Source organism: Semicossyphus pulcher, unplaced genomic scaffold (genome assembly GCF_022749685.1).
Source record: "Semicossyphus pulcher isolate SPU_LCO1_2020_fin unplaced genomic scaffold, fSemPul1.0.p SCAF_12, whole genome shotgun sequence".
Classification (NCBI taxonomy): Eukaryota; Metazoa; Chordata; class Actinopteri; order Labriformes; family Labridae; genus Semicossyphus; species Semicossyphus pulcher.
In genome coordinates this window covers 10,703,464-10,726,927 of record NW_027211626.1, presented here as the reverse complement: position 1 = coordinate 10,726,927, position 23,464 = coordinate 10,703,464, and the positions used below count along the sequence as shown (strand labels likewise).

At 44.8% G+C, this 23,464-nt stretch overlaps 1 protein-coding gene across 5 annotated transcripts in view; it reads right to left on the bottom strand.

The window, feature by feature from the left end:
- Positions 1 to 22,983, bottom strand: part of LOC138588212 (transcription factor COE3) — a 66,993-nt gene extending 44,010 nt beyond the window's left edge. For all 5 annotated transcript variants that reach the window (XM_069658157.1, XM_069658158.1, XM_069658159.1 and 2 more), the window contains exons 1-6: positions 22,276 to 22,983; positions 21,828 to 21,984; positions 21,492 to 21,555; positions 21,164 to 21,219; positions 19,336 to 19,409; positions 17,557 to 17,625 (exon numbers count right to left, since the gene is read on the bottom strand). In XM_069658157.1, the coding sequence (XP_069514258.1) occupies positions 17,557 to 17,625; positions 19,336 to 19,409; positions 21,164 to 21,219; positions 21,492 to 21,555; positions 21,828 to 21,984; positions 22,276 to 22,406 (551 nt within the window). In that variant the 5' untranslated portion in view covers positions 22,407 to 22,983. The remainder of the gene's footprint in view (positions 1 to 17,556; positions 17,626 to 19,335; positions 19,410 to 21,163; positions 21,220 to 21,491; positions 21,556 to 21,827; positions 21,985 to 22,275) is intronic.
- Positions 22,984 to 23,464: the final 481 nt, after the last annotated feature.

The following is a 23,464-nucleotide window of genomic DNA, read 5'->3' as shown; positions in this document are numbered from 1 at the left end:
CTACACCTTTGAAGCAGACTTATTAAAAATGTGCCAGTGGGGCTAAAGCCTGTCTGTCTAGTGGAGGTGAAAAGTTACTTCTCGCTCGCGCCGAGGCAAAATAAAGAGACTAACATGAGGTGAATGAAGCTGGAGCACCTGAGACGACACCTGAGATTAATCGCATAGCCAATTCATGACACCCATGCTTCAGCAGCACATAGCTGGCACACTCCGACTCCCATGCAGGCGCACATGGGTGATGTGTAATGAGCTACCAAGCTCTGTGCAACTGCAGAGGAACTGAACATTTAAATGAGCGAATGATGCATTATGTATATCAGCGAGGTTCCTGTGCAGGAATTAATCATGATCATAAAAGCCAAAGACAAAACAACATACTCAGGCCGTTGCTAAATTGTTGTGATCTAATGCAAAACAAATTCATTTTTCATGCCATTAAAGATAAAGAAAATCTTAAAAGGTTCGGTTTTGCTTGTCTGCGTCTCTTATTGAGAGTCATTCACTTTCAACTTTATTTGCGGATTATTGCAAATCCCCGGTACAAATCATATCATGAAATCATGTAGCTGGGACATTGGATGTGTTCTGCTAATGCTCAAGGAAGATCCCCTGAGGGAGCCATTGAGAAGGGGGAGAAGGGAACGAAAGAGAGGAGGCAGAAAGAGAGGAGAGAAAGCAGAAGAGAGGTGGAGAAAGAGAGAGAGCTACAGGACGGCGAGGGGAGGGAAGGGCGGGAAAGAAAGACGGAGAGGAGGGGAGGGCGGCAGCAGTCAAGCTGCACTTTATCCTGACAGATCTCCTTTACACACTAATTTCCTTGTTAAAGAAGAGAAAATGGCACTCAATCCGGAGAAATCCTTTTCTCCTGGAGCAGGCCTGTCAGCTGAGGGATGAGTGGATACAAGCAGAGCTTTCCTCCTCAGGCTAGCTCCCTCTGGCACACAGCAGCTAGGCTACCGCTCACAGCAGAGCTCTCTATCTATAGCCATAATTAATACACCATCGGAATATAATGAACCATACCATGATACATGAATTTCAGCGGGCGCTGGGAGTCGACAGCAGTCATTTAAGCGCGTGCTGGAAATCAAACGTGAAGTGAATTGATTTTTTCATCATGTCATCTCCATCACAAATGGCAAACAAATCGTGTACAAACATTTCATGCTCAGTCGCTGTTAATAAACATTCAGCCCCCGCCCCCCTTTTCGCTCACCAGCTAAAGGCATCGAAACATATTTATCACTGAATTTCTAATTCTCCAAAGTGTATTAGCCGGGATTTGAAAAAAGGGGAGAAGAGAAAAGCCTGTTTTATTTTAAGTCAGGGGTGTTAGCTGCTCACTCTGGATGTTCTCATCTCCCAAGATTACTATTCTGCAGGGTGTGTGTCAAGACTACTTTTCAGAAATCTCGGTAACAATTCAGATGCGATCGATAAGGAGTGACAGTTTATTCTAAGGCTTAGCACAGGCCAAGAAAAGAACGACTGAAGCATCAAGTTTAGAGGAATGAATTTGTTTTGTATTTGATTTTTCCATTAAATTTATCACCACTTTAACTCTGCCTCCCCCCCTCTCTCACTTTCTCCCTCGCTCTGTCACTCACATCGACAACAAGGCTGTAAACGGCTGTCAATTCCTCATCTGTGATTTCCATGTCTTCACTTTTCATCCATTTTTGATTGCTTCACACCCTATACCTACGATGCTTTTAGTGCTCATCGGTGACCTTGCGAGATGATGGGGGAAATTATAAAATAAATGTTCAGTGGCAGAGTGCGGCCGCCCTTTATAACACTTCATCATATCTTCCGGGGACGGGGAATAGTTGAGAAACATTTCCTTACAAAACGGCCCTAACGCCGCTTTGGCACAGAATCATATGGTGAATCTATTACCACTTTGTCAAGAGAAACCGCTGGAGGTTTCCCACAGTGTAGCAGCAGGCGGAGTGGGAAAGTGTGACCCTGAAACTACTGTCCGATTTCTCTTATTACAGTGTTTTCAAAATCGTCTCCCTTTTCGGATTTAAGGGTCATTGAGGATGCCAATCAGGAGGACAGGCCAGTCAGGAAGCCAGCGGCGTGAACAGGACGGGAACCAGCTGATGAAATTCATCCATACTTCTCACTTATGATGACATGATTGATTTTCCCTCAGAGTGCTCAAATGTAGGATTGTCTTCCTACCCCCATCTCCTCCTCCATCCCGCCTCAATCTGCCCACCCACCCGCCAAGCCAGCAGCTAATGGATAAAGCCTCTGTCTGTCTCGGGCAACGGCGGAGAGTTGACGAGTGGAAGAACAACTGCAACGAATGAAGGGTGAAATCTGAGAGTGCAATTTTCCGTCTGTCAATCTCCCTTCAAGAGAACAAGTTGACCACCAATCAGCGGAGTCGATTCGGGGCTGCCGGTTGATGGGAGCGCGCTGAGTGACAGCGTCATGTCACTACATTAACACGGCAATGAAAGACATAAAAAGGCATTTTTTGAAGGGCCCGGGCCGGTTACTCCATCTCTGGATGTGATTTAGTCGGCGCTGCCTTAACAAATGAACAAACTGACAGGTTAATGCAGAACACATCACTGTATAATGCATGCTTTTGAATTTGGGAGACTCCTATCATACGCTAGGTGCTTCAAAATACAACCAATTAAACTTTACTTAATTATTAAAGGTAGAAAGTGAGGGAGAAACATGCCTTAAAAACTCTTGCTTGCAGTCAATTACGATAAAACTTTAATGAGGCTGGATAGAGAGCCATAAAAACTGATAGCCCCTCCGTCATGAATTATATATCCATATCGATTTTGTTTCTTTGCTATAAGAATTGCAGGTAATCGTATGTTACCACATGTAAAGTGCACTTCCCCGGCGAGGATAAATATTAACTATCAAATATATATGAGGTGTGTGTGCATTTATGACCGGGCTCATGTAGAAAATGAAGAGCAGAGATGTCGAGGCGAGGGCCATTGGGAATGGATGAAGGGTGCCATATCTGACAGTAAGAGAGACCCTTAGCGGTGCCGGCTTGATATGTTACCTAGTTAGCGTCACAGAGAGAGGAATAAATAGTTCTTTATTATTTGTGGTTGCCATCATGTCTCTCCTAATAGACAGGCTATACTGAGTTTAAACCACATTATCCTCTGCGAGACCATCGCAATTACTCTTGAGAGCCGGGTCTGATGTGTGGATAAGGCAGGTCGCCCATGTCTTAATGAACACAAACAATGTGAAATGGAGGAAGGAGCAGTGGGGGGAAAGATAATGGCAAGGGAGGGCTTGTTTTAATAGAGACAGCACTAAGTTGTTTGCTATGATCTATGCCAAGTCTGAGGATGCTGAAAACCCCCAATGTTAGTTTGTAGAGATCCTTTTTCATGATCCTATTACCCAATCAATCCGCAGCCTCTGCTCTGCGTCTCCACCAGCAGCAGCAAGCGGCAAATCCTGTTTAGCAGATCTCCGCTCGTGGACTTGTGTGTCTTGCTGTCATTGTCACGCGGTCCCGCCTTGTCGGACACCCGCGAGAGGTTAAAGGGCACCAAACTGGATCACCGTGACACCCAGCGCGAGCCTCATCCCCGGCACAAACGGCTCAGTGCTGGGTTAATTGATAAACTGCCGCTCCACTTCATTAGTCAGACAGACCGGGCTTAACGAACGAACACAGAGAGAGTGTCACTCTGAATATGTTAATCATGACCGGCCATTATGGGGCTCTTCCCTCTGCCTCCTCGTCTCAATCTGTGGAGAACTACAAAGCCCAGGGACTCGCTTCAAACTGCGCGTCCGCTCGTGTCGAGCACGGCTATTTATCAGCGACAAAAGAAAGAAAACAGGAGACAGACAGACACAAGAGTGGTCCTCGGTGTTATTGAATATAAATATATAATAACCATGTAAAAAATGCATCATTTGGCCTTTTCACAAAGGCGGTTGTAATATAGCACTAGGTGAGCACTGTACTTGACGTACACACTGGAGGTGAGGGTGTCAGGGGAGAGCTCGCTGGAGCGAGAGGAGGTTTTATTGTTGCCCAGCCCTTCCGCTTAAGTGCACATGGCTGGGAGGAAGCCGGGACCTCCAGCTCTGACCTCTGCGCATGTATATTTAATAGGCCATCAGTTGGCCGGGGCAGCGCTCTGATCAGGATTCAGAGAGGGGCTTTGAACACCCCTGTGTATTCCTGAGCGTGCAGCCTCAAGCTGCTCTCCCCAGCTGTGTCAATCCGACAGCACTGTTACAGGCACCCAGACAAGGCGCTGGGCACTCCACTGCTACCGCCTAATGACTACAGAAAAAAAGCAAAACAAACACAAAAACAATAACATTTGGCGTATGGAGCTCTGCTACCATCTAATGAGTGCTTTTAAACAGTGAGATATTACGCCAGCTGATAGACTGTAGGGTGAATGGGATGTGTTTGGGTTACATCAGCTCGTCTATACGATGCCGTGTTCGCCTTAATAATAACAAAATGGCAATCTCACGGTGACTGCACTACACACGCCGGTAACGATTGCAGAAACAAGACGGCAAACAGAGAAGTGCCACTCGTGTGTCTTTTCTTCTAACAAGGTATCACTACTCTTTGAATCAAATCGGCTCCTTGTGTGGGTGTGTGTGCGTATGAATGTCACAGTGCACGCACGAGTGTGTGTGTGTGTGTGTGAGGGCAGCTTAACGAGGGTGGTTCATTTGACAGGCAATTAGTTTGCGGAGCTGCTATTGACAGCCCCTGTGCTTGTGTTTGTTCAACAGCTCTGGGTGAGTTCCACGCTCCCTGGGCTACGTGACAAAGCACCTCCGACAGGGAGCTCCTGATCTCCACCGAGGCTCGGAGGCTCGCACTGTGAGGGGTGGCGGGGGGAGGGTGGGAGGGGGTGGTGGATATGTGACAGCCTAGCAGAGAGAAGAGAGGAGAGAGAGAGGCGGAGAGATACAAAACCCACAAGGGTCTATTAGGGGGTTGTTGCAAGTTAATGTAGCTACAACACACTTTTTTGTGTCGTATTTTGAAAGGCCTGAGCAATGATGTTGTCATTTGTTGTTTGATTGCGGGGATAGCGGAGGGTAATCTTAGGAGACACGCCGGCTCTCACACTACATGCACACACATAAAAATGCAGAAAGAGAGGAGGCGAGGAGGTGGGGGAAAGCTGGAGGGAGATGGAGGAGAGGAAAAATATAACAAGATCCAAACACTCTTTTATCCTCGAAAATCCCATATTCTAATGCAAGGGCCCATCCCTCTTTTAGTTGCAACCATTTCGTTTGTAGAGCCGAGCTCCAATCAATATCATTATTTTCACAGAGGATCGAAGCGCCTTCACCGAGTTAATGGGGGATTGAGGTGGTAAACGTTTACCCTCTCACTGTCAGCAGAGCAGTGGTCCATAGTGGGCCCAGATGACAGCGCTGGCCCCGCTGTGGACACACTATGTGGAGATGTCCTGTGGGTAGACAGGCTGCATGGACTGTCAACCGCCTGCCATGCCCTAGATGGCCTAACATATCAGCCACTTGAGTTAGAGCAGCAGCATGGGCTTTGACTTCTGCTGGAGCTAACAGAAACAAACCGGCCAGCGCTGGCAGCAGCATTACTGCGCTGCTTGACATTGTTATTGTTGATACAAGAAGGACTGGAGGAAGACTTTGTTTTTCCTTGTGTTATTTTAACGGAATAATTCAGCGTAATGTAGAAGTAATTAAGTTGAATATTAAATAATGTGCTGCATTTGCATAAAACAATATTTAGCTCATTGTTAGCCGTCTGCAGCTATGGATCAGCTGTTCTGTCGGATTTTTGAGAAATGAAGACTAATCTGCAGCTGGCAACAGCGGAGCACATTCTCTCGTATAGCAGCATATGCTAAATAGCTCTTCAAGCGCGCAGATGCATTGCTGTAAAATACTTCTCCTGTCTGCGTATCTGCATCTCCCAGATGGGTCCCAAGCTGTGCCAAACTGCATCTCATCAACTGCTATGAACTATGGCATCACATGACCACAGGAGATATGTGGAGTCCCATTCTCCGTCGCTTTGGCAGAACATGGTCAAGCGATGCATCATCAGGAAGCGCCGCACTTTGTCATAACGGAGGTAAGTAACAGAGAGCGGAAGCAGGGGAGAGAAAGTTCTGCTCAATAAACCGGAGAAAAGACTTTTGTCCGATTTCTTCTTTTTTTTTTTTCTCCTCACTTTGGAAAAAAGGCTAATCAGCAGAGTTTGAGCGGATTCGGGGTTTGCATGTGGGTGTGACAGAGCAGTGAGAGATTTCATGGGACGTTGCCCCATGATTCATTGAGTTATTGGTTTCCGCCCTGTTTTAATCGCTGCAGGGCCGGAGCCAAAAAATCTCGGAGGATTCCGGAGAGCTCGTTTCTCCACCATTCAGCAGAATGGAATTTGGTCTGCAAGTGCCTCACGTCATTCGAGGCGTCCTTCACAGTTTCAGGGGCCCTAATTCAAACCACATGGAGGCCAGCGTCCGGTTACGGACCTCTGCAGGAAAAAAAAAAAAAAGGACACATTCCCATTGGCTGCTCCGGGATGGGAAATGGGGTGTCTTGATGGAAAAAGATAACAAACACATCTAAGTAGGAGTCACAACATCGCCAAAGCACACACACATTCACATGCATAAATATACATAGACATGTACATACACGGGGACATATACAAATATACATGCATATACACAAATACACACACAGGCTGCGGAACGTACACTTATGGGCCTGCAAAAGCTGTTTGCTTGACATGATGGAAGAATGAGCAGCAGGCTCTGTAATATTGCTCCTATTCTTCATTGACAAGCATATATATTTTTTGCTGTTCCCAACTGACTTTGCAGCGCTGAACTCCATTTATGAATTATCTGACATATTTCCTGCTATTTTTTTGACAGCAGTACTCAGAGGAAATTTCAAGGCACCTTTCTCCTGACAAGTAGAAATATCAATATTTGAATAAATTGCAGATTTGGATCTCCTCACATGGATGCTCTCCAGCAAGAGTGTGTGTGTGTGTGTGCGGATGCATGAGTGTGTGTTTGCCTGGGTGTGTGCGTGTTTGTGTGTGAGTGAAGGGAATGGGAAGGGGTTTGTTTCATTCTGTTACCACGGTCTTATCCCCCCGAGCCCGCAGGCAGAAATCTGTATGCAGCATTTCATTAGGAGAGAGCTCGACTGAGTGACATGTGAAGCACACCTCGCCGTCGACCTGATGAAGTTTACTTCTCTCAAACGGCAAAAAAGCCACTTTGTAGACTAGCCCTTTTTTCCACAGAGGAAGAGAGGGGGGTGATGGCTGAGCACCAATAAAAGAATCATGAATGTTGTTTCACAGAATGACAGGCCTATCTGTACACAAATATTTCTCTTCCAGAAAAATGTAAGCTTCAGAGCTTTTTTCCCTCTCCTCATTTTTTAAGGTTGATTCGACTTGATGGGACTGACAGTGTTCAAAATATGATCACCTGGATTCTAAGCCTCGTAGGGAACATCTAACAAGACGCGCAAAGGCGAGAACAGGAAGAGATTGTTAGCTTACAAAAGTGGCATGTGGTTACGTGAGGAAAGTAGCATCTCACCCAGTGAGCTCAATAATATACAAACAAATACACCGTTGTCCTACAATCTTGATAAATATGCTATCTCTGTATGAGAGGTCAATGTCAAGCATCCATAACACTCAGGCTGTCTTCTTAAAGCTGCTGGTGTTACGTATGAGAGACTTCTGCCTATCTGTCTCACTCTGTTTAGCTGCAGTAGCTGCCATTCTGTCTGCATGTCTGCTGCTGCTGCCGCTGATAGATCACTCTCCTGCCCACCTACCCCCTCCCCCTACGACCCCCCCGCCCCTCACCACCATCGTTTCAGGGAGCCTGAGAAATGGCTTAGCCATGTGAGGTTACTCAGGTACCGAAAAGGCTGCGACCCCATGACCCCGCGGTCCGACCTCCCTGACCTGAACGTCATACTTTCTACCTCTCCAACAGAAAACAAAAACAAATCTTATCATGCGCCTCCGCGGCTCAAAGAAGAAAAAAAAAAGACAGCCCTTATATCAATGTGCTGCTTTGACAATCATCTATCCACATGACCTGTGATTTCTCCAACAGGGCCGGCTTGACACTTACAACGGAGAGGTGACGGCGCACAGGTTGTCCATCTCTCGCCTCGCCCGCCCTTATCTCCTCTGCTCTCAATCTCTCCCCTCACTCCTCCTTGTGTGCACAACTTAATAAGCAAGCAAGGGGTTGATTCCCATTATGGAAACCCTGGAAAATGGCCCGGACATTTCCCCCCCATATCTGGGATCTCCATCTGGAGAAGGCACTCTCGCTCTCACTGCCCCCCTCGTCCAATCTCTGTGTGTGTTCTGGTGAGCCTATGCTGCAGAGATGGCTTTCACTCTCCACTGGCTACAATGAGATTGGCCCACCAGGTTGACTCTATTCGAATCGACAACCCATTTCAATAACGTAACAAAACAGAACAGAGTGCTGATGTTGAATAAAACATTTGTGAGGAGCGCCCAGGGGCCGAGACGGGGGTCTTCAATTATCTAAATCTGTAACATTTTGGAGCGCTTGAGCAGAAACATACAGTCATCTACACATAACATAACACAGTGATTTAATAAGAGCATGTAATTTGGTTAGTTTCCCCATTTGTTTTGTCCTAAAGCATGCCTGTCACTGCTCTCACATCGGTTCAGGCCGCTTCATAGCCGGAGTATACGGTTAACAGACTAATAAAGATTACACTGAGGTCAGCGAGTCACTAATCCCCGGCGTTATTAGTAAAAACAAAGCCTACAGCTTTACGCCATGCACCTCATCACATCTGAGTGCCTGTGCACGTGCATAAGGTCCGAACATAATACGGTGTGACTTAAACCATACAATGAGAAGAGAAAATAAATATCCTAAGAGCAGCAGGGGTGGACCGGGCCAGGCCTCTGCGGACCTATGTCATCACTCCCTCTGGTCCCGGCTGCGCTCCCCGCCCGAGCGAAAGGCTGGATGATTACGGAGGCTCAGCTTCCCTCTAAGAAAGCAAACCGGAGCTGCAGTCCAAACAAGGCCGAGCCAGCAGCGAGGGAGCGCTGCTACACCAGGCGGCTCGGGTTTACCGTCGCCTCCGACCTGGCTGGCCCCCGGGCTTGCATTAGTCCCCCCAGCCCAGCCTCTCTAGGACAAACAAACAACCAGCACTTACACAGTCAGGGACGAGCAGCGAGGCGGGGAGAGCCGGTGCCACCAGCGCTGTGCAGAGGGGAACCTGACCCAATTGGATTTGCTTTATCACCCCATATAATGACTCCCAGACCGGCCTGTTCCAGTGGTAGAAAATCAAAATTACAAAAAAAAAATGGGCCTGTCTGCCATTCTCAGTTTGGCCCAAAATGGGCAGCTCCCCCAAAACAGATGGGGAGGCATCTCAAAAATGTTCTCTGCCTCTGGGGACATGTGGTTTTCCCCATCATTATATAACTGTAAACTCCTGGATGTCAGAGATTGGGGATAATAACTTTCAGATGTTGGCAACCCGGGCCGAAGCCGGGACCTGCTGGATGGGAACGCTTATTTAGCAGAGGGGAGGAAGTCCGAGAGATTAGGACTAAGATGTGACAGGGGGGGGGGGAGTGGATCTGGACTGGAGCTGAATGGGTCGCCTTAGTCTGTAGGAGTGTGTTGGACATTAAACCGGGACCTGATGATGTGCCGTGTGGGAGGCAGAGGCCCGGCATGTGTGCGCTGGGTTAGAGGGTGAGACACAAATTAATATCAAAACCACAGGAAATCATGTCATCGTGTTAACACGCCGAAATCAAGCTCAAGTGCTCGGGCTTGATCCGCCACTTTTAGCATTCCATTTCAATTTCCAGACACATTTGATATGACAGCTTTAGCACTCCCCATTGCAGTGCAGATGTGCCACTAATTCAGAAACAGACACACCTCCTTCAATAAATGAGTCCTTATAGAAGTGTCGTCCCATTAAACCATTTTTATTGGTTTGTCTCACACGGCGGCGGAGGATCATCGTTCACGCGGCTGCCGCTCGCCCCGCTCGTGGTCAAGGCTTGGTCACTTAGAGCCGGACTGGTGTAATGAAAAGAAACATCTTTTATGTATTCCAGCTGGTCACCGCACGGTGGAAAGCACAATCTCTTCTTTTTAAATATTTTCTCCCCCCTTTTGCTTTAAAGTTATCGATCGCAGTGCTGAACAAGCAGAGGAGTGTTTTTTATTGTAAATCAATACTGATCGATCGGCTGCCTGGGTGTTGAATATGGATCAATATCACACCAGGCTGTGGAGGAGATCTGATTTCAATTGGCAAGAGAAGCCCACAGCAGGTTTCCATCAAGCGGTAATTCAAGACATGGGAACATAAGTCAGATGGATTGATATAGACTAGCCAGGACCTTTCTTGCCACTGAACCAGCTCAAGGAAATTTCTGTCATATATCATTAACGCAGTCGGGGCAGGCGGTAAAAAAAGAGGGGGAGCAGAGTGCCTCAGTGACCCTCCATGAAGAGCAGTGGTCAAACATTGAATAAATACTCCATTATTAGCATGAATAGTATGTTTTTTAACAACGAAACTCCAGCCTGTGCAACTCACACACAAACTCTGTACGCACACACACACACACACAGCACAGTGCGGTCATGTTCTGTGCAACTTCTGGTTCTGATTATGCCGAGGTCAGCCTGAGATTCATACTGTAAGCTGTTATTAATTTACTGAACAAATGTCCTGGAGAAAAGCAGTGAATGGTGAAATATTTTCATTACACTTATCATGCGGTCCGTCTTTATTAAAGCTGCACGTTTGTTTCATTTAAGCGCAGGCAACAAAACATTTAACAAACGTAGCATGTGTTTAAAAAAAAAGCAGGTCGCGCCGCTCGTTCATCACTTGTTTGTGAGTCCTGAAGAGAGAGAAAGAGGGGGGGGCGCCGTTCCAAATGACAGCATTGTAAAACAATAAAAACAGAGCTATAGTTAGAAATAACTTGTCACTTTTAATAAATGACACTGGTTCAGGGCTCTTTCTCAGGGGCTTCTCCTCCGATACATCCCAGGCACCCCTGGGGCCAACAGAGCAGCCAGCGGACCAGCTCGTTTCCCCGAGGTAACTGATGACCCTCTCCCCGAATTCCCCCCCCATCTTTGTCCTGTGACCTCACACCAGCGGGAGCAGGACCATGTCCGATGAAATCTTCCGACTGCTTCCCATCCTAATCTAGCCGGTGTCACACTACAAATTGCTACATTCAGAAAATGGAAATAGATTGAGGTGGAGGATGGAGGGAGGGACTGACAGAGGTGGGGAAGAAGGGGAGCGGAGGAGGAGGAGGAGGAGTGAGCATCGACAAGCAGTCCCCTAAGAAAAATACTTGAGGAAAGAACGACTCGGGAGATCCCGACAAGGAATCACATCTCAGCGAACATATTGATCTGATTTACAAAACCTCCACTCTAATGCGAAACAAATGGCGTGGGCGTGAACTGGTACTTAACCATAAAACCCCAGCATTACTCCGTCTCCGATGAAATACCACATATATCCCTCACCGGGGCCTAATGTGCTGTTTTACGGCCAGATACGACTGAGGTTGACCCAACAGTTTGTTTGACAATTAGGGGAAACCTAATAAGGATTGAATGGGAGCGAGAACATGCCAAGAGAAAGAAAGGAGACGCTTTTTCAAATGGAAAAAAAAAAAAAAAAGGCTAAAAAAACACTGAGTCCTGAGTGACCTAAATGTGATTCACAGAATCGGGAGCTGTTCGACAAAGCTCTTGCGTCATTAATGCTTTAAGAAACCAAACAACATCTTCAAAACAGCTACAAAGTTGAATTATAAAGGAGCGCTGCTAAATATTTGAGAAAGAGTGGCATGTTTTATTCACTTTTAATTTCAATAATGTAGCGTTTTTCACCGCGGTGGCTCCTTTGCAGCACAGTGTCGCGGAAAAGTGAATAAATCTTCATAGATTGTTTTCTTTCATAATATCAGAATAAATCTCGTTGCGTCACAGGCGGATTTAAATCACATTAACGAGCACTTAACCAAGTCAGTGAATGCAGCAGATGATTGTAAACTTTAACAGCATGTACACTAAAAAATATATTTGATAACCTTTTCTTATTTCCGTGTGTGTGTGTGGGTTTTAACCGTGTGTGTATACAAGGTCCAGTGTTGCTTTTGGCCCAGCATTCATCCCATCACCCCAGCTCTGGCCTTGTTTCTGTCAGCAGTGAACCAGGGGAGTAAAAGAGAGGGGGGGGGGGGGGGGGGGAAGGAGAGGAGGAAGAGAAGGAAAGAGGGAAAGAGAAGGGGGTGGTGAAGGGGGGAGGGGTTGTCTCCATGGACAGATGGACTGCTCTTTCTCAACACATGTGGAACCATGTTTCGTCTTTCACTGCCGTCAAGCTGGAGCCGAATCCGTCGCTCTGTTGGCCCGCGCCACTCTTTTCGTACCGCACACCTCTCTCCTTAGCACAGCAAACACACACGCACGCACGCACGCACGCACACAAACATCTCCGTCTTTCTCTGCACACATGTTAAAGTCATCACCCCTGCTCAGCGCTAGTAAAACACAACACCCCCGGCTTCTCTGCTGTTGTCAAGTCTTGCCATTAGCTGATGCCACTGGGGAATCCTACCCTAGTGAGGTGGGTCTCCCTCGGGAACGTCAGGCACCACGTTACGTTCAGCCGCCACTCATGTGAACCCAAACATGTGAGCATAATTTGGAAAATATCATTTATACTGTGCGTCTTTGTACGTGTCTTGACATTTACAAACTGCGATAAAACCGACATGAGGGAGGAGGGAATAGAAAACAGGGCGAGAATAATTTGAGGTAATGTTTTGCTTAGTGAACAGTATTACCCAATCCTGGATGTTGGAGCGCTGGGAAGGAGGTTCTGGCTCTGAGGGCTGCAGAGAGGGTCTGGGTTTCATTTTTCGGCAAGTGCAAGCCAAAGGAGAGCTGCCAAGTACAGCTTTCGCTCTCAACACTTCCTGCTCTTCCTACTCTGGCTCGAGAGGAGACAGGCTTCACTCAAACATCACGTCGGCTCGGGCAGCGGTGGCCAGATTACTCTCTCTCCTGTTTCTCAATGGGGCGTCAAAGAAACACATCTGTCACACGAATTACACTTAATGCAGCCTTATATAATTAAAGCGGAAGACGGACGTATTGTTAAGCCACATATTAAAAAGGTGTGAGCAGGTGTTTGCACGCGTGTGTAAATATAGAAAGTGAGCATTTCCTATACAAATTAACAGCTTTAAATGACTCACTGTAAAGCCTGAAAAAACAGCTCCCAGGGCTCCGAGCTGGAGGTAAAAAAATCCAGCAGGAACACCTGCAGCAATCAGCTCTCAATCACAACAACAGTGACCCAATCCCCTGCATCATTTTCATTATGGATGGTGGGAGCTCAATGCTAGATTAACACTACCTACCGAGTGCCATCTTAATTGCCCCTCTGCAGATGCAGTGAAAACATGTCATTTAGGTGCTTCATAAACACACTTCCCTTCGCAGGTTATCACGACAGCCGCTCAGTGGAAACACACACCCTCTTTTCCAATGCTGATGTGCAATTAAAATGGTTTTAGAAATCCTCTTTGACAGTCCGGGGCTTAGCCAAAAATGTAAATGACATTAAAGGAGACAATGAATTTAATTTTGTTTAATGTCCCCTTTCGCTGATTCTCATTTACATCACATTTCCACATAAAGGGCTGACCTTATAAATACTGGCATTTGTTCAGCTTTTGGAGGTAATCACGGTTTTGCAAAAACCAGATGGGAGCGCACAAATTTTCCGATTTGTTTCTTAGAAGGCCGAGGGAACCACATGTGAGGCGCTCTAAGACTGCGCTCTTTTGTTCCTGGTAAACAACTTGACAACAAGTCAAGTGCACTCTGGGAAATGACCTCGTAGGTGTTCCACAAATGAACGATAACGCAAAGTCATTTAGAAAATACAGGCGCACTAATGAGGGACATAACGGAAAGCTAAGCAAAATTTACATTAGGCCAAAATTTAATTGCATTAACACACGAACAGGTGCGGTGAGGCCTTTATAAATGAGCTAAATGAATAAAAGCCTCCCACAGCACAACCATGTGTGCTGACCAAAAAAAAAAGAGAGACAAGGGGAAAAATAAGGGAAAAAACAAGTCAATGTCATGAATTATTCAGTGGCTGGGCTGCACTCCAAAGGTCGCCGCTCTTTGACCTTTGTGACAGGAAGTGAAAGGGAGTGCCGCGGCCGCTGGAATAAACGGAGCTGACATGTTTAGGTCTGGTCCAGAGTCTGTTTGTGAATGGCAGCCTAAATTGACACAGGATGTTAAACTGTACCAACATACATTAAATTCAAAATTCATACACGAGAACGCATTCCTCGCTCTTGACTCCGCTCGCATAAATCGCCGCGGCTGCTCAGGGTAAAGCGCGACCTTTGAACCCTGACACGCAGAATGAGTCATTTTCTCTCCTCTTTCAACAACACGCGCATGTCTTATTACAAAATCCATGTGTAAGCCCGAACAATGTATCTAATCTTTCACACAAGAGAAGACAAAGTCAATATGCGAGAGAGTGAAGACAGATACCAGAGCAGGAGAGTCATCGCAAATTGAGTTATGTTTGGCTACATGCACTGTAAATGGGAAAAGCATCTAATCAGATATCGGGTACCTCATCACCATAATTCTAAAGACTCAAATTACCGACTGAATAAACCTACACCCCCACTTACTTTAAGGCACCATTAACTTATAAATGTGACATCTGTAGCACTGCTGGATTTATAAAGAGGAGAGATGATTACACCGAACTGCAAAGTGATGCGGTCATAGCAGCAGCAGCGCCACAATTAGCGCCTGGATAAATGTACCGTTTCTTTTATTTAATGTAAGCACCAAAAGACTTTTTTTTTTTTTTTTGCTCACTTCATGTTGGAAGAAAGAAGAAAAAAAAAGTGCGTTCTCGCCTCTGAAAGACAATAGACTTTTATTCCAGAGTAAGATATGTTCTGATTTTCCCAAAAGATATTGAAATTTGAGTCATAACACGTATAAACTCACCCAAATGCAACAAAAATAGGGCCTTTCTTCATCCAAAAAAAGAGGCGTATGAATAATGCAAGGGCATCAAATGTAAGTGCTGAAATATTTAAAAGACCAAGCAGTGCTGAAACTTTGTGACAGCTGTTGGGCCTATATCTAACCAACTTTTTTTTTTTTTAAAGAGAATCCTTCCTCTTCAAAAATCTGAGTGAAAATCTGTATCAAAACTCCGCGAGAAAATAGGGTAAACAGATGTCTGGCTTGACCGCAGGAAAATAGGACACATTTGGAATGATAAGTTTCCCAAACTCCGTTGGATATGCCAGATCCATGGGAACGCCAGTTAATGTCTTGCTAGATGCCAGCTAGCTGTGTGCGCTTTCCCCTCTTACCATCTGGGAAAATGTTACAGCGAATGAACGCCATCAATGATTCACTCCAAATCTGTTTCTTAAGGTTCGGCCATGCTACTGTTTCTCTGGGAAAATGTGGCAGTGCTAGCTGGTTTTTATACTGTAATTGTAGACAGATGAGACATGCCTGATTCAACAATCAAACCTCTCCTCTAGGTTTATGTCACTCAACTATGTTCTACTCAATTGGAAATAATCAGTTTCTGCCAGCAGCGACCGCAGCACAGGTGCCTGTAATGATGTGCATGAGAAAATGACAGATGTAACAGGAATGGCTGTAAAACATGGAAGCCTTAACTAAAAGCTTGCCCATATGCACAGCGGGAACAGCGGAGTAATTGCTGTAAATAATCTTACGTACGAGCCTACAGTCAGAGTGCTCTGGTCACGTCGGTAACTCTTTCTAAACCCTGCAACCTTTCACAAGCAACCCCTCTCTGCGAGCCTCCCTCAGTCACTGGGAACCTGTGTGGGTCTGTTAGGGTGAGCTGACGGGCTCATAGTTACGACATGGAGACAATGGGAGGGTCTAATGAGGAACATATGCTTTTGTGTTTCAACAGAGCCGCTCATTGTGCAAGGAAAGGGATACTCTACTCCTATTCAGGCTCGTCACAATGAAAATCCGAGCCCTCCCTGAGCCGGTTGAGCTTACAATATCCATCCGCTTCTTTTTTTTTTTTCTCCCCCTGCTTCTTTTTTTTCCCACCCCTCTTCTTGACTTTAATTCTCCATGCATTCATTTTGCTTATTGTACTTATGTTACATGTTTTGTCCCGCAGATTGAAGAACAATGGTGTGCGAAACTCTAAGCAGTAAAAGGCAGCAGAGCGACACAAAGCAAACATAAAAGCAGCGGAAATTAGGCAAAGTAGACGTCTCAAGTTATATGTAAATCGCTCTTTCACCAGCACGTACAACACGACTAATAAAATAAGAAACCCACTTCTGTAGCAGATATAAAAACACCTTTTACTTAAAGATGATGCACTTTAACAGTCGAGCATAAAAGCATAAACATACAAGCAGCATGCGTGTGTGTTTGGTGCCCTTGTCTGTGTGTGTATCCTCGTGCGTGTCTGCGTGAGTTTGGGTTCAGACAGCAGTAGCTCTGGTAATCCATCCAGGCTCCCAGGGCAGCCGGCTCCTACTTCCTGATGCATGAGAAGCCGCTGGAGTGGAGTGGCAGCAACAACTGCTCAGCCCTATTTGATTACTAATAAGAGAGTTGTCCCCTCTGTCAGATACCAGGCATTCTCCGCTAAGCAAACAGTGATTCCGGCTAGTCAAACATTAGCATTGCTGTCTCTCCCTACTACGTGGTGAGAGTTACATTGAGATCGACGCTCAGACTACACCCCCTGCCTCACCCCTATATCCACCTTACACACACACACTAACACACACAACTACATAAACATATTCAGGCTGACCGGGACGTATAGTTTCTAGTGTGAGAAAAATGTCAATGCCTGGAAGAAGGCCATTTATTCCCCCTCTTTAGAAAGTGATGAAGGGAATATAAATGTGGCAGATGTAACTTCCCTCAAGGTGCAGAACAAAACAGCACACATAAAATGTTTATCCCTTCTAAGGCGAAACTTTAATGGCATCTAGCTCGCAGCTAACTCGCGAGAAGGAAACAGTCAATGAAAAACAACTATTGACAGTGTTAGCATCACTGTCGTAAACAAAGAAGGGAAGCCAGCCAAATAAATGTGAAGTTGCCTAAGCTAATTAGGTGTATTCCCAGCATGATCCTCTAGTGATTGAACCACCTGTGATTGAACAAACCCTATCCAGGTGGTGACCGCCCCTCGGTGCACAGGTACCTGGGAAAGACGCCCCTCAGACGCTCACACAGAATCACCCACGGTTCCCACACCGAGGGCTGCAGAGTCAGCCCAAGCGGGCCCGTCTGTCACACCAGGAGGGGACTCATTTGTTCATCCGTTTAGACACTCTCACTCATTCACAAACAGAGTTGAAGCTGCGCACGGCCTTACCTGTCAATGATCACAGGGTCTGATGGAGTCTCGTTCCTGTTTCCACAGCTTTTCTTGTCACAGCATCGGCTGTGGGGACACAAGACAGAGTGTTTCAGAGCGGGCGACACTTAAAATAAATAATAATAAATAAAAAAATCATATACATTTATTAAACGTCTCGGATATGAGTGGGGGGAGAAATCGCCATGAGATTTCCTTCACTCAATCCATCCATTGCATTGAGGCTGATGGCTGATAAAAATGGTGAAAACAACATGTTGTGTTGTTTGGCTTAGCGTTGGAGGGGAGGGGAGTGGGGATTGGGCCAGGAGGCAGGGGAGTCACTTTTCACAGCTTCAGCTTTTGTTTACCTCTAATTGCCAAGCTGCTATTTCTGAGGGAGATGCAAGGTGCCACCCTCAACCAATATTTCTGCGGGGCATTTATCAATTATGGCCTCAAAAGCACTAATCTATCTTCCAGCACATGTTTCAGCCATCTCCTCCCTGAGCCTATAGCTCGCATGCCTCTCGCTTCTTTTGATTGGGACTTGAATCAAAAGTGCAAAAATAAACAAATACATCATCCCGGACCTGAATTTGAAATGAAAACATATAAACATATGTGAATAGGATTGATTTATGCCATATGGCGCTGCAGGAAAAACAAAGATTTTGTGCAAATGTCAGTCAAGCAGACGTTATTTAAATGTGTGTGTGATTTACTTTCCAGCAGCAATAATAAAGATGTGTTTTATGTCTCAGGCGCTGCTAAGTATTAGAGGGGGAAATATCATTACAAATCAGGTATATTAGAAAAAATAAGATTATTCTGATTATAGCTGATCTTATTATGCACATCTTCTTATGTGATAATAGGCAGCAGTTAAAGTAGCTCTTCATTCAGCAGCACCTTCCTGGCTTAAAAAAAAAATATTACCTCCAGAGCACGAGCATATTCAACGTGTCACAAATAAGTGATGGATGCTTGTATAAATTGAGCGTGAGTGATGAGTTTATGCATGGAAAAAGACAAATCATTCTCAGCTCTCATGCCTCGCACTTGCTCCCCAGCAGTAACTCGAACAATGCAGCGGTGCAACAAAGGAGAGGTTAACCGACAGTATCCGAATTCAATGTTCACAAAGCTCATGCTGAGCTCGACAATAACAACAAAAGGCGTTTTTTCCTTTTAGTATCAGTGACACCGCTGAATGGCGGCGCAATATGAGAGCTTGAGATTTATGTGGTTAAATGACGCTAAAAGGCTCGCTGATCATTGTTGACAGGTGGGATCAACCGAGAACTGACTCTGAGCGTGGAAGAGAGAGAGAGAGGAGGGGGGTAATACGGATGCATAGCATGCGACGTGTGTGCATAACTAAACAGGAAACTGTGTCTGGCAGCAATTCTTAAAATGTACAAAATAAACTACATATTAAAAAACATAACTTGGATTCTGTGTCACTGGCTGTTTATTATACATTCAATTTGCCTTCACTGGGAAAGACAGTCAGTTCATTTCCTCTGTCATATTCACACTGCTATCAAAGTTGAATCACATCATATCAAAGTTAGAAATGACAGCAGCTCTCTCTCTCCCTCTCTCTCTCTCTCTCTCCCTCTGTGGTTGCTGCAGGACCACAGGACAGTCTGGCTTTCTGCATCACATCATGAGTGTCAAAACTTATTGAAGGGGAGGGGAAGGGGAGGAAGGGGGGGGGGGTACTTTTTGCCTGGATGTGCAAAACACACAGAAGTAGAAAAAAATATTTAAAAAAATAATAATACTGCTTACCTGCACATAATTTCATGAGTAAGAAGAACTCTGCACATTTCTGGGTTCTTGTCTTGGCCCTCATAAATGATGGCCTTTGAGACGGAAATGAGACGGAAAGAGAGTGAAAATCTGTTAAACACATATTAATTCACAAATAATTAGCTGCTGTGTTTGCACTTAATAAAATAAACCCGGGTGTGAATACGCATGATGTTAGGACAAGAGGATATTTTACATGAGAGCAGACACTGGGTAAGATAATAACAGTGTTGTCAATTACATTAATTAATATAAACATCAGTGACATCTGCTTCAATAGAAAAATACAAGGATAAATGTGGGTTATAATAAAAATAACAGCGACAGTATTTCTAGAAGCAGTTATAAAATTAATAATAATAATAATAAATTGTATGTTTTTTATTAATCTCTATAATATCCTGTGGCTCAGAGAGACAGACAGAGCAGGAGAGAGAGACAGAGAGGTTTTCATAAGGAGAGATCCAATAGAAGTGTCATCAATATGCTTATAATCTGGGGATATTTGGGGGAAAGTGTTAATGGGCAATCTGTTGTTTATTTTGAGCCGCTAACAATGATCTTTCTGTGGATAAAAAGCGGTGTCTGGCGGTACGGTTGAGTAATTTTTGAGCATTGGCTGAAACAGATGGCGTGGAGCTATCAGTTCTGCCGCTCTTCTCTCCCTCCCTCGATCCCTCCCTCCTTCCTTCTTCTAAGGATAGACACTTCACTCCCTCGTATAGTTAACCGGCAACCAATGTAAACGCTGGCACGTAAACGCCACATTATTTACAGAATACTTTAAAAAAAAATACAGTTAAATAAACAGCGTTATATTTTTTATTTTTATTTAATAAAATTAATGATATTAAAGGGTTATTTTCTGGCATGTTTTAGGCCAATTTAAAAAAAAAATAGTGACTTTGAAAAAGTGACATATCTGAACCAGGTCGCATCACTCCCTCGCTTTTTTAAAACCTGTCCTACTTGACCTGATGTGTTTTTTTACTCTTTCTTTTTTTTTCTTTTTTAGTCTAGGAAGCGGCCGATTATCTCTATTGGTTTGATTTATGTCGCTATTTGCAGCTGTAGAAACAGAAATCCATAAATTGCTTGTTCTGCGTCATTGACTCGGATCATTCGCACAGGAATGTTGTCTGTGACCAGTGGCCCAGGCTTCACGGCTCTATTCACAACAAGATCCGCCTAAAAGCCGACATTTAATAACAAAAACTGGGCTGCAGAGCTGAAATAAAGACGTCTGATTTTATTCCCGGAATTATAAATACTCCCACAATTCTTTGCGTTGGCTTAAAACGTGCATTAAGACTTGTTTTGCGCGTTTGGATAAAACAGTCACACACATATTTGCAGGGTGAGGAAGGAAATTCACCTCAGCATACAATAATATTTATATGTATAAATATAATAACTAATGCAAATTTATAAATAGGTTTAAAGCGTCACCTTTGAGTCTTTGCAGGGGAAAGTCAAATCAGATCATAGGAGCAGACGTGCTGTTTAAATTTTAATGTTGAGCCTGCAAAGACGCCTAACTCTGGCACACTGAAATTGACTTTAGAATCCTGCAATATGATATGACCAAACGCAAACAGCCAAAATGGAAGCTGTCCCTTCGTGTTACGCCGGTAATTTGATTTTATTTTGTGCCACAACTGCATTTTGCAAGCACATTTTTTTGGGGTGCATGTATATCTCATTTGCACGGCGTGTTAAGGTTGTTTTTTTACGCAGGTGAAAGCGTGGAGGTGCAGCTTTTTTTTTTTTTGCACTGTGCGTAAAAACAAGTGTAACAGCAGCTTACCTGCTTCGTCATGGAATCGATTAACCGTATGTAAAGATCCTGTTCTGTTCTGACGCCTGGGGAGAGGAGAAGAGGAAGAGCAAGTGTGAATTTTGGAGGAATTGTGGGCAATGAATAAAAAAGAGCAAGCCCTCCAAAATAAAAGCTTTGCATGCAATAAAGAATATAAAAAGTCTGCAGACAGTTATTATATTATTAAAATTATTTAGTTGCCTTTATTATTGTTGCTACAATTATTATTATTAAATGTGTTTTTCTGCAGACAGGCAAACTTATGTTTGATATATTCGCACGTGTTTGCAAAAATATGAGTGGAACTTGAACTCACCATTGCTGTACAATAACTGTAGTTTGTAATGTATCCCATTGTTAGTTTTTTCACTGGTTGGTTCCTGCAGGAGACAACAGTTTGTGAAAATCAGCATCAACGCAATAAACTGCAAATCACGAGTGTGTGATGGGGAAAATATATTTCAGTGTAAAAGAAGAGAAGCAGCTTTAAAACGACTCTCTGTCATCAAGCAATTGAGTTTTTAAGAAAATCAATATTACACGTGACATCCCCTTTAGTAACCCACTGCCATTTCAGAGAACATAATTTCGATACATGTGCTGATTATGTGCAGGAAGGAGTGCATGCGTTTCCAAAATAGACACCGCTTACTTTTTCTTTCTCCACAAAGTCCACAAAAGCTGTCCTTTCGATCTCCACCGGCTGACCCTGTCTGTCATACAGCGCCAGGACGAAATGGAAAAAATTGGATTTTCTGAGGTTGGAAGGGGGCTGCTTTTCATAATGTGCCCGTGCCAAGCCGACACCGCTGCGGGGAGAAAACAAGAGACCATGTCGGTTAAGCACCGGACACCGGGGATGCTAGATGATGGAGAAGCTGATGGAAACATTGGAGATGCAGACGCACGCTTGAGTCTACGGGGGAGATTTCTTGATTTGTCACAATAATGGCTAATCTGATGTAATGAAAGAAGGGGAAAGCCGAAGGGGGGGCATTTATTGGGAGACCGTAATTGATACAGAGTATTCAGGGGATTGAGGGGTCGATATGATGAGGAGGGAATGCGTGAGAAAAATCAGATGCTTTTGGCATGCGTACCTTTGGGCGGCTGTGTTTGCATCCACCACCCCAGCTGTGTGCATCCAGGAGCGGACCGAGTTCAGTCCACCCAGCGGTTCCTCCTTCATCGTCGTCCCACCGCGCGGTATAGTTTCCTGAATCCCAAACATTTAGGACAATTTGCGTGGAAAAAAGAGCCTCCTGCGAAATTAGGGGAAATAAAACGTCCAAAGCGTGTTATCCTTCAGGGTTGGTTCTTTTTTTTTTCTCGGGATAAGTAGCGCGAGCCGATTCAGACTTGCGAGGGAAAACCCGGTCCACAGGTCTTGCCTCCCTCTTCAGTCCGTCCGATGTGAACAATTCTCAAAGTGCTGTACTTAGTTAGAGCGGTATCCACAGACTGGAAAAGTGAATTGTTCAATAGACAAGATTTTTTTGTGTTGCTATTGTTCCTCTTTGTTTTTTCTTTTTTTTTTTTGTGCTATTCACAGAAAAATCGATGGCAGTTGTTTGTGTTTGTGGGTGATGCTGCTCTCAAAGTGCCCACATCCCTGAAGCACCCGCATCCAAAACCTTCAGGACTTCTTGTTGAATAAAAAACCCACTCCTGAAAAGGTGCTGCTGCTTCTCCACAAGACAAACACAGGCAAAGGCTGATCACCAGTGGAGGTGTTCCTAGTACACAGGAGAGGTGGATAAGGGGCCCTTTCGCGTCGTGCACGATGGATGGGAACATGCAAAACTAAGCCCTCTTTCCCCGAGGACTGAAATCTTTCCCGGGAGCCAAAACTCTAAACCCACGGGAGAGGCGCTGTCAGAATATGACGCTGAAGGGGCGGGGCGTTGACCATATATGGAGCTCTGACGGTTCCTGTCAGGCAGCGGCGCTCCACTGTACGGGTACAGCCCTGTAGTGCAGCAGCCTGAGAAACACTCACTCGCTCCACTTTTCCTCTTGCTTAGGCCCTATATGTGGTGAGTTTGACTTTTTTCATGATATGGAAAATTCAACCGGGTGTAACCATCACACATAATGAGGAAAAAAAATAAAAGAATAACACATTAAAATTCATTATTCATTGCTTTATATTTTTTAAGCTGGCCTGATGATAGCAATTTCCGTGATTACGTTTATTATAATGGATTAAAATTGATAATATTTGATTTATTTAATCGATTAAATTTGCGATTATTAAAACAAATCGACTTGATGAGACACTTTACTCAC